Consider the following 12,189-nt stretch of genomic DNA (forward strand, 5'->3'; position numbering starts at 1 on the left):
CCTGCATCATTAATACCAACACAGTCCATTTGTGTTATATAACTGTGCTTATGTCCTTTAAGTAACAAATCTAAAAAACTCTAGTTCAGCATCTGGCACACAACCATCACAGAGAACTGCCATCCCTGCATTTAAGCCCATACAAATGTTCCTGAGTTGGACAGACACCATGCAGCACTTATTGAAAAGAGGGACAGAAGAAATTAATGGTTAAGAGGCTGGGAGTGGAGCCAAATTGACTGGGTTTGAATTTTAGTTCTGCTACTTACTTAACTTCCCTATACCTGTTATCCCCATTTGTAAAATGAGGATAAAACTCACACCTATCTAATAGGGTTGGGGTAGGGATAAAATTAGGTAATACGTTAGATGACTGGCATATAACTAGGGTGCAATAAAAGATGTTATTATTATGATTATGTGCAAGGTGCTTTACATTATGTCATTTAACCTTTACAGCTCCATGAAGTGGTTATCACAACTCCCACTTTGTGGACAGTTTTGCCCAAGTTAGTAGGGATACACAGAGAGTAACAACAGAGTATCAGGATTTAAATATCATCTACTTGACTCCAAAACCCACTCTCTTTCCTCTACCAACATTCTCCAGGTATCCCCATGTCTTATCCCCCATGCTTTTTTAGCAGGAATACCATCTAAAATTCATGTACTTTATAGTTTCTGAAGTACTTTCCTATTATGCTGCACTTGATATTCTCAAAAAATATGAGTCAGGTATGGGTAAGTAGCATTTCAGGAAAGGATAATCACAGAGAAGGTTATAAAGAAAATAAGTACTTGAGCTTGAACTAGAACCAGGTCTTCTGACTCCTAGTCCAATGTTTTAACTATATCACATCTGGAAATCAAGAATCAGATCATCTTTATATGGCCTTACATGTACATGGTTACATTCTACATAAGAATCTAACCGCTATTTGAGGATTTCAAGAGTAAGAGAAACACACTTTTGTTTCAAGAGCTCTAAGCAGACTGTGATCTGCATCTTTGGATCTGGTTGTTGTAGCATCTAGTCCAGAGAACCAGACATGAAGTTTTGCCTCTCTCTTAGCAGGTGGAATGTGTTGCAACCTAAGGGTCGCATAAATGTCTTTAGCATGAGAATTCAGGGGATCTCAGGGAGTGAATACTCTTGCCCCTTCAATAGCTCTGGAGAGATCTCCCTTTCACCTGTGTCAATGATGGTTGGCCACGTTTTCACATCCACAGCAGCTGCTGCCTCTCGGGACCTCAGTAACCTCATTAGGGTCTGTGTGGTGAGAATGCAGGCCGCTTTGCTGACCTAGAAAACAAATGGAGAGAAATAAGCACCAGGAAGCTTATCCCCCAGGTGGCACTATAGGTTCTGGCTGCTGCTAAAAGCAACTCATACTGGACTAGAAGCACACCATTCTGGACAGGACAGTACTTGTTTTTCAAAGAACATACAATAGTACAATGGATGTTGTACTATTTGTCCTTCTGGAAATGTGTAACACTGAATTGTCTCAGAAGGATGGTCTTGTTATTGTTTACAACACTGCTTCTAAAATATTTCATAGTTATAATCTCAGTATGGATTCCAACATCTCTTGATTTCATGAAGACCATGATAAAGTAAAAACATGGATTTTGTATCGCTCAGGGAATGCGAGGAGTCAGAGCAGGAGTTCGTGTTTGTCACAGCCTAGTGAATGGAGAAATTTACTAGATCTAGAACATACCCTGAATTTGAGGGATGTGGAGCTGTCACAGAAAACAAGCTCTCCTTCATACCTACACGTGGAAACGCAAAGTGACCAACTTCCCCTTGAACTGTCAAAAGAAGGAAACTCCCTGCTGCTCTGGCCTACTTTGCACAATGTAAAGAGGGCATTTTGCTGAACTGAACTCTGTAATAAAATCATCTACGGTGAACATGGTTTTTATACTGCAGGCTCTGGCTGCTGATACAACAGTGGTTCTTAGAGAAACAAATGCTACACAAATTAGAATTCTGTGTCTTTGGGATGCCTGGGTGGCTCAGCGGTTGAGCATCTCCCTTTGGCTCAGGGCATGATCCTAGGGTCCTGGGATCAAGTCCCGCATCGGGCCCCCTGCATGGAACCTGCTTCTCCCTCTGCCTCTGTCTCTGCCTCTCTGTGTGTGTCTCTCATGAATAAATAAATAAAATCTTAAAAAAAAAAAAAAGAACTCTGCCTCTTTGCTGTAATATGAATTAGAATATGATGCAATACAGATTTATGTTACTTCCTTCAATTCTTATATTCTCTAGAAACTTCTATCCCTGAATGTGGGTGGCTCAGTCAGTTAAGCGTCTGCCTTCAGCTCTGGTATTATCCCAGAGTCCCAGGGTCGAGCCCCACACTGGGCTCCCTGCTCTGTGGACAGTCTGCTTCCCCCTCTCCCTCTGCTCCTCCCCCTGCTTGTGCTCTCTCTTTCTCTCAAATAAATAAATCTTAAAACAAAACAAAAAACTTCTAACACCTCCAGGGCAAGATCTGGATACCTTTTATACTATACCAAATGAATTTATAAAAGTGACTAAAATAAAAATGACCAACACGAGGGAGAATTCAATTTGGCATGTAACTACCTGGGCTACTGTCCAGAAAAAAATTAAAACATTTTTTAAGAAGGGAGGAAAAAAAATCCCAAGGTGTTTTTTTTTTTTTTTTTAAGATTTTATTTATTTATTTATAAGAGAAGCAGAGACATAAACAGAGGGAGAAGTAGGCTCCCTGCAGGGAGCCGGATGTGGGACTTGATCCCGGGACTCTGGGATCACGCCCTGAGCCAAAATCAGACGCTCAACTGCTGAGCCATACAGGTGTTCCAAAAACCCCAAATTTTAAGGAGAATTACTAATGACAGCTTTACCTCCTTAACGTTCATGATAAAAACACAATTCTGTGTCTCACCAATAATCACTTTCTCAGATTCCTTCACTGAAAAATGTTAGCCATTTTGGTTAGATAAATGAAAAGGAGGCGGTTTTCAGGAGACAGATTTGACTTCCTGACTCAATAAAACCAGAAAATTAGTAAGGATCTTGAGCTGTCCGACTCTGGATTTTATCAGATGAGGACAAGGCCAAGATAATGCTTGGTACTTACATCAACAATCATGCGGACAGTGGGCAATGTGGCCGTAAGGTTCTGAGCATGAGGAGGTCGGACAGTGACAGGTATGCACCCCGCATACAGGCAACCATAGAATGCAGCTATTAACTCGATGCCTGCAAAACAGAGTCACTTAGCTGCCCAGCATCACTGAGAAACTAAAAAGCAGATCTTCCAAAACCAGTTTATTCAACCATGTGCCAGTTTATTGAGATCATAATTTAACACTAATAACAGCTGAAGAAAATTTTTAAATCAAGAAGGAACTGAACATAAAGAAGGAAAACAACTTTATAAATACAGAGAAGCCAAGAATAAGTAACAGGCCAGAAGTAAACTCTTGAGAGACACCTGAGGAAGGTATTTTGCTATCATAACTTGATATTGCTTAGTAGAAATAATTGCAGAAATCAGGTCTGGTAACTTAGGAGATAAAAGAACGGGGAAAGGAGGGCTAAGGAACACCTGAGATTTAAAAAATTTAGAAGGCTGCTGTGTGACGAGCAATTAGACTTCTGAGATGTCCCTCCATCTGTAATGTGAGTTTTAGGGAGGCAAAGTGAGACTCAATGTGAAGACAACCCTCTACTACCAGGACATGGAGAGTGGCCTCGGGGGGAAAAGCTCTGGTCCATCACCATGTCATTCATTGGTGGGTGGAAGACAATCCCACATGAACACCATAGGAGGGATTCTTTTACTTTTTAAGAAATCTTAGTATCAGTGCAAATAAAATAGCATAGTAAGTATTACAGAACAAAATGAACTAAGGGGGATAAAAGAGCAGAGAAGGCCAGAGGCCAAACACATGAGTGGTTATGTGACAGAAGAATAAAGAAACGAACAACTCAAATATTTCATATAACAACATTCTGGTTATTTGCACCAAACTGTCATCAAATAATTGAGTCCCTCTTACTGTGAAGAGAACACTTTAAAATTAAACAAGAGCATGGAAGACGAAAGCAGCAATAACAAAGGAAGACCACACAATGAGCAGGATATAAAGAATGCAAAGTCAAAAAAGTTCATGCACAATATTCTTTAGGAACTGGGTGCTGGGTGAACACTCCTAGAAACAAAGCACCTCTTTTGAGGGTCTCCAAAAGAGAAAAAGTCTTCGTTTATTCATTTGATATTTACCATAGCACCAGCAACTATGCCGGACAGTGGGAATATTAGGGTAAATACAATAGACACACTTCCAGCAGAGCCACGGTGCTGCCCAACTCCAGGGAGTGAGGCTGGGTTCTTACCTTAGCCTGGGTGCCTGGGGCTCCCAGACCTGGGAAGTGCACGGCCTACCCGGAGCGCAGAGGGCGGCCCTCACTTCTCCTCTCACGCTCTGTGGTCTGATAATGGAGCTTGAGTCTAGTTTAACAACCCAACACCTACCAGGTGGATAGAGCAACACCACGTTGTCTCCTGCATTTAGATGCCCCTTATCACCAAGAACTGCCGCAATCCTCTCTGCTCGCTTATGAAGCTGAAGGCAATTGGCTGTGCACACCGTAGTTCCCTTTACATAGAAGAAAGAATAAGTGGGTCAAAACTCAGGAAATGAAACAGTGACAACTATAGCCAATTCAACGTTGTATCAGAAAGGCCTGTGCCTCAGTAGATTCTTTTTAGCAAGTTATCAATTCCAGTGAAAATTCTCCTAGTACAGAAAGACGTGCAGTATTCCTTTTCTATTTTAGTGACTGAAGGAACTCTGGGAATATTGACATTAACTTAATCAGATATATGCATTTATAGTCTTTCTTAAGATAGCTTCAAAAATAGGAATTTTTTATTTAAATGAGGAAATAAGAGTGGAAGGAAAACAAAGGAAAAAAAGGATAAGGGCGGCAGTGAGGTTAGGACAGTCACTGCTGGCTGTATGGCCGTGTGCATTTGTTGTGCGTAACACAAATTTGGCTCTGAATTTTCTAACAGCAAACATATATACAAAACAGTAACAATGAATCAGAGTCCACTAGACAATAATAGAGATTAGCAGATTAGAAAATGGCTGATTCTTCATGATCCTAAGAGTAATTTTCCTGAAGGTCTTCATCAATTCCTTTGTGTTAATTCAAGTTCCACTGAGCTGGGCTTTTGAAACCCTTTTGTGTGTAAAATAAAACACACAAGTATGAAAGCGCATAAAATATGAATGTATAGCATAATGGAAAATCACAAAGCAAGCAACTGTGTAAGAACCAGCATGGCATGAGAAAGACCACTTCCAACAGCACAAAAGCACCCCCGGGGTCCCCTGGGTCTAGTCTTGTCTTTTCTTTCCCTTTGTATGTAACCACTACTTTGACTTTTTAATCTTAATCACTGATTTCCTTTTCCTTATGATGTTACCACCTGAGAAATATTTGATTTTATATAAATGTAACTGTACGGCACATATTTCTGTTTTGCTTCTTTCTCTAAACATTAAAAGTCAGCTATGCTGCAGTACACGGATATAGTTCATTCATTTTTGTTGCTGCGTAGTATTTAACTGTACAAATGGACAACATCATTCTTGTACATGTATCCTCATGCATAAATACATGAGTTTTGGTAGAGGGTAGATCTATAGATGGAATTGTGGGGTAATCGGGTATGCCTATCTTCAACTTCACTTAATATATATTTTTTAAGATTTTATTTTGTTTATTCATTAGCGGCAGAGAGAGAGAAAGAGAGAGAAAGAGAGAGAAAGAGAGAGAGAGAGAGAGAGAGAGGCAGAGACAGGCAGAGAGAGAAGGGGGCTCCATGCAGGGAGCCCGATGTGGGACTTGATCCTGGGACTCCAGGATCACGGCTTGGGCCGAAGGCAGATGCTCAATCGCTGAGCCAGCCAGGCATCCCAACTTCACTAAATAATTAAATTGAATTATTCTCTGCCTATTGTGCTAATACCATCCTATCTTAATTATTCTAACTCTAGAACTCAGTCTCACAAGAAAAACAAGTTTTACTGAGCTATTTTTAAAATAACTTTTAAGTTTCATTAATATAAAATAGTACATGTTCATATGGAAAATTCAGACAAGTAAAATATAAGTCAGATGTAACCACTATCACCATTCTGGCGTGTATTTTCCTGATTTTTAAAAAATGAGTATATATTATATATAAATTCACATGCAACATCAAAAAAAAAGTTACCACATTATACTATCTGCCTGAAGCTGTGTATTGCACTGGTAAAGAATGTGGGCTCAGAAGACAGCTCTGGGTTCAAATGAAATAGCTAATTTCCTAGTTCTACCACTTACTAGCCTTGTGACCTCAGGCAAGTCATTTTATGTCTCTGGGCCTCAGTTCCCTCCACTTTAAAATGAACTATGAAATATATAGGGCCCACAACAGGGTCTTCAGTAGGCATTCGGTTATTATTATTATTATTATTTTTAAAGATTTATTTATTTATCTCAGAAAGAGTGAGCAAGCACAAGTGGGAGGTGCAGAAGGAGAGGGAAAATCTCAAGTAGACCCTGGCTGAGCACAGAGCCCAATGTGGGGCTCCATCTCATGACTCTGAGATCATGGCCTGAGCTGAAATCAAGAGTCAGACGCTTACCAAGTGAGCCACCCAGGTGCACCTAGGTACTCGATTATTTTACTGAAGTTTAGTATACTATTATTAACCACTTCCACATTATGAATTTTCTGCATAATCAAATATTCTTCTATAATACTGCTTTGAATGGCTGCATAGTATTTCATGGCATAATTTTACATGCCATAATTTACTTAGTCAATTGTCTACTGTTTGATATTAAGATACAACACTAAAATGGATATCTTTTTGGCTAAAGTCAGGGTTAAATCCATAAGGCCATTTCTTGTAATCTTCTTTTTGGTCCATGGTACGGCAGCAAACTAAACCTTCAAAAAAACAATTTTCTAAGGGTGCCTGGGTGGCAGAGTTGATTAAGCATCCAACTCTGGGTTTAGGCTCAGGTTGTGATCTCAGGGTCATGAGATGGAATCCCACGTCGGGCTCCATGCTGGGTGTGGTGCTTGTTTAAGATTCTCTCTCACCGGGCAGCCCAGGTGGCTCAGCGGTTTAGTGCCACCTTCAGCCCAGGGCCTGATCCTGGAGACCTGGGATTGACTCCCATGTTGGGCTCTCTGCATGGAGCCTGCTTCTCCCTCTGCCTGTGTCTCTGCCTCTCTCTCTCTCTCTTTGTGTATGTGTGTGTCATGAATAAATAAAATCTTAAAAAAAAACCAAAAAAACAAAAAAACAAGATTCTCTCTTACTCCTAACTCTGGGAAACGAACAAGGGGTGGTGGAAAGGGAGGTGGGCGGGGGAATGGGGTGACTGGGTTATGGGCAATGAGGGGGGCACTTGACAGGATGAGCACTGGGTGTTATGCTATATGTTGGCAAATTGAACTCCAATAAAAAAATGTACAAAAAAAAAAAAAAGATTCTTACTCCCTCTTCCTCTGGCCGTCCACTCCCTGCACTCTCTCTCTCTCTCTCAAATAAATAAATAAATAAATAAATAAATAAATAAATATTAAAAAAAATTTTTTTCTGGGCATGAGGGAACAATGTGATAAGGTCACTAAGCTTTCTACTGGTCTGGGCTAATCCAAGGTAAAATATTAAAACATGCAGAGGAATAAATGGACTAAATGTCTTTGAGTCATGTCCATATATTGCTTCTCAAACCAAGAAGCAAATTTAAACTTATGCTTTCTAACAAATACCTGGGGTACAGGTTTCACGGAGCTATATAGCTTTAACCATAGCCCAGCTTAGAAGTCGAGTGGGGAAATAAGCTGGACTGACACCTTCTTACTGAAATGTAAGGATCCTAATGAATCCATGGGCCTGGAGGGAAACCCCATTTCACATAGAGGTAGAGCAAGGAAGTTGAAAAGTTTTCTATCAGAGCACAATAGTTCTTAAGATTTTTAATGACTTTTCCCTAAGATGCACAGCACACTCCCCTCATTAAGTTCTATCACTACATAAACTCTCAAAAGTGTATTTGTATGAAATATATCAGAATCTAGTGGCGTCTGGGCAGAAGAGGGCAATCTGGATAAGCGGCCCAGGAGATTTCAACAGGCTCTCCAGTCTTCCCCTTGATGGTGGGAAATACTATTACATGCCCTGGTCACGGTACTTTCAGCCTGATTCAGCCATTAGAACATATATCAGCGTACACTCACAGAATGCATAACTTAAAAAATATATAATATTCTGATGAGCCATCTATTAAAAAGTACCAGTTAAATGTACTTTTGAATAATTTTCTATTTGTTTTTCATCTGTCAGCAATAAATCATTTAAGAATATATATAGTAAAAATAACTTTATTTTAAAAATTATTTATCTATGGGGTGCCTGGGTTAGCGGAGTCGGTTAAGCTTCTAGCTTCAGCTTAGGTCATGATTCCAGGGGCCTGGGATCGAGCCCCATCCAGCTCCCTGCTCAGGCTTCTCTGTCTTCCTCTCCCTCTGCTTGTACTCTTTCTTGTCTTCCCTCTCAAATAACTAATAGCAAATAATTAAAAATAATAAATAGAATCTTTAAAAAAAATGCTGATCTAAAGTCATTTTCTTCCTGGTAGAAGTCCAAGAATTAAAAGTCAAATTGGGTAAGAAATGACATGACATACTAATGCATCCTATACATCTGTAGATCTATGGAACTACATTGTCGGCCCCACTGTTCCTATCAGAACTGAATAAAGGTGGTTCGACTGTAACTCAAGGAGAGCCGACATTAAACAACACTCCAGGAGGTCTCCTTTCAACCTTGAAGTGATTGCACAATTTATCCTTGTATGTCAAAACAAGGAGAAAGCAGGAACTCCTCCCTCAGAGTTGACAAAAGAAATTTTCTGATGAAAACGATCAAGAGTGCCTAAGATCCTCCCACAATATTCATCTGATTAAATATACAATTGGATTTTTAATACCTTGGCATTTAACAGCATGAAGAGTACATGGTCAGGAGTTGCCTGGGCTCGCCACTGTAAAATCTCTGCCAGAAATTGGTGCTGAAGTCATAGGGCAGAAAAAAGGAAGCAGGGTCAGTAACTTTGCAAAAATTGGATAATGCATCTTCCATCTACTATGCATCTTCCACCTACTACCGAAGTCTAAGTTCTGTCTTTGATTTGTTTATAAAAACCAACACATCTGAACTCTTACCTTCCTCACTAAGTCATTCTCTTCAATTTGCCCAAGATCTCTTCCTGCAGCTTGTGCTATGCGTTTCCCAGCAACCAGGTTCCCAACCATCACGGAAGCAGGGCCTACACCTGTAAATAAAGATAAAAATCAACTCTCTGGGGGGTAGTAATTCAAATTATATCCCTGAAGTATTTCCAGACTGACCCAAACCAGTTCAAATATTCATTCAACAATACAGATTGAGAGCACTCTTCCAGGCCCTGGGAACACAGCAGTAAACAAGACAAACAACTTGTATTCTAGTGAGGAAAGGCAACCAATAAGTACAGACCCAAATAAACGATGTCAAGTAGTAGGAAGTGCTAGAAAAAAAACAAGATAGAACCAGAGAAGAGACAGGGGTTTGGAGGGTGGAAGGGAGTAGGTGGGCTCCTATAGCTTGGGGATGAGGAAATTTTCACTCTAAGAAGGTGACAGTGTTGCACTGGTTCCTACTGATAAATAATCTCATTAGTTATGATCATGGTATGACCCTAAAAATAGACTTAACAGTTGGGAATATCTGATCTGGAAAGAAATTGCCATCTATGAGGACTGAGAATGGGTTCATTGGGAATCTCAGAAGTGCTTTACTAAAAGTTTATTTAATAAATAATGTGATATATCCACATTGTGGGACATTCTATAAGATAACTGGCCTGGACTCTTCAAAAACCGTGTCTTTAAGAGAAAATAAGGCTTTGACTTCTAAATTAAAGGACATGACAGCCAAATGTAATGCATGACCTTGACTGGATACTAAATTTTTAAAAATCAGCTGTAATAAGCAAGTGGAAAAATCTGGATACAGACTGTGTATTATTATATGAAAGCATTATATTAAGGTTAAACTTCTTTTTTTAAAAAAAGAGTGTGTGTGCAGGAGCAGGGGTGGGAGGGCAGGGGACAGGCAAAGGGAGAGGGAGAGAGAATCCAAGCAGGGTCCACGCCTAGCACGGAGCCTGAGCATGCAGGCTCCACGTCTTGACCCTGAGATCATGATCTCATCTGGAAATTGAATCGGATTCTTAACTGACCGAACCACCCACGTGCCCCAAGGTTAAATTTCTTAATAAAATAATAGCATTGTTGTTGATTAGGAAAACTTTAGTAGGAGATTTTTTTTTTTTGTCTTTGGAGATAACATTACTGAAATATTTAGGAGTGAAATGTCATGATGTCTGCAATTTATTTTCAAGGAGTTCAGTAAAATAATGTTAACAACTGGTGAATCTACCTCCTCTTCTCCTCCCCCCTGCTTATGCTTTCTCACTCCCTCTCTCTGTCAAATAAATAAAAATTTTTTAAAATCACAAAACTTATTACCAGCCAAGTTTTGAATAATGCTGATGTTATGTATCAACTAATACTAAATAGGTTTTTGCCAAAATCTGTTGATCCTAAATATACTGAAACAGCTGGAACAAAATCACTTAAATAATAGACTCAAAATATTTGGGGAAAGTAGGCAAAGGGTATAAGAATTCTTTCTAGTATCTGGCAACATGAAGTATGAAATTATTTCAAAATGAAAAGTTAAAAATTGTTTTCAAATTGAATGAAAACTCAAGAAGCATAAAGTACTCCAAAACTCTGTTGAACAATTTTAGTCTACAAAGTGTCCACTGCAATTTTAAGTATAATATGCAAAACGCCTTCCTAAGAACTCACATAACAAGTTACATACAAGATATGTCATATTGATGACAGCTTTTTATATAGGCAGGGACTCAGAGTACATCTGATTGTGTTAGCTACCCAGTCCTGAAACTACACTGTAAAATTAATAAAGGCATGTCTTTTTAAAAGTGAATTTTTCAGAGTAGCTTAAAACAACAAAAACAATTCAGCAGCAATTTCTTGAGGTCCTTCAGTCTATATTCCTTACATCTAAGGACCAAAGAGAAAAATGAGAACAATCATGTCTAGAAGGCTAACTGCTGACACCCTGCTGTACCTGTAAGTATGCCTGCTTATTTTTCCCACAAAATTATGCAAATTAACTGTGGCAAAGACTGTCAGTCACCAATCTCACTATCTAGATCCCTCTTCTTCCTTAAAAATAGACCCCTCTGTTTTACGCTGGGCAAATCAATACCCGAAATTTAGACTGTATTCCTTAGTGTGGGAGACTAATACGTAAAAGGAAGTGATCTGTAATGATGGAGGTCAGGGCGCCTAACTGGGCCCTGAGGCATATGCTAGGGTGGCTGTGGCAGATTGTTTTATTGTTCTTATAATCCTTCCTTTCCTTCCTGTTGTTGCCGTGATTTTATGAGAGGAGTATACCTCTCTGCTCCACTGATTCTGGGCACGGTCTGAACTTGTTTTGGACAATGACACGTTAGGAGACATGACACGAACAGAAGCTTTAAATATGCTCGTGTGGTTTGGCTTGCCTTCTTGCTTTTGCCATCTGCCTTGAGAAAAATACGGCCTAGTAGCTACTGGTCCCATGATGAGGAGACACACAGAATAGTTCTGAACCCAACCTACAAGATGGAATCAAGCCAAGCCCAGCTGATCCTAGCCAAGTTCAGCAGAGCCACAACCTGAGTGAAAAATAAGTGCTTTTTTCCAGCTACTGAGTTTTAGAGTTATTTGTTATGTGGCATATCTGTAACAACAGTTGGCTAATATAGTGCCAGAGCAAAAAGATGGGAAGCTGGAACCACAAGGACTGAGGAGCTACCACACTAGTCCCACAATGCCTAGCCCTGAATTTCTTCTACCTGAGAAAGAAAAACTTGTCTCGTTTTCTAAGCAGCTATTTGATTTTTCTGAAATCTGCAGCCAAAACCAATCCTAACACATTCCCATTCTTTACACCATAGCTCCAACAGGCAGCTCACTGAGATTTTTGTCACCAGGCTCCCTTAACACC

At 39.7% G+C, this 12,189-nt stretch overlaps 1 protein-coding gene across 6 annotated transcripts in view; it reads right to left on the bottom strand.

The window, feature by feature from the left end:
* DIP2B (disco interacting protein 2 homolog B) overlaps positions 1-12,189 on the bottom strand; it is a 219,890-nt gene that overhangs the window by 18,548 nt on the left and 189,153 nt on the right. For all 6 annotated transcript variants that reach the window (XM_077870075.1, XM_077870076.1, XM_077870077.1 and 3 more), the window contains 5 exons: positions 9,285-9,394; positions 9,050-9,130; positions 4,518-4,641; positions 3,117-3,238; positions 1,192-1,303 (listed from right to left, as the gene is read on the bottom strand). In XM_077870075.1, coding sequence (XP_077726201.1) covers positions 1,192-1,303; positions 3,117-3,238; positions 4,518-4,641; positions 9,050-9,130; positions 9,285-9,394 — 549 coding nt within the window. The remainder of the gene's footprint in view (positions 1-1,191; positions 1,304-3,116; positions 3,239-4,517; positions 4,642-9,049; positions 9,131-9,284; positions 9,395-12,189) is intronic.

Source organism: Canis aureus, chromosome 25 (assembly GCF_053574225.1).
Source record: "Canis aureus isolate CA01 chromosome 25, VMU_Caureus_v.1.0, whole genome shotgun sequence".
NCBI classification, from domain to species: Eukaryota; Metazoa; Chordata; class Mammalia; order Carnivora; family Canidae; genus Canis; species Canis aureus.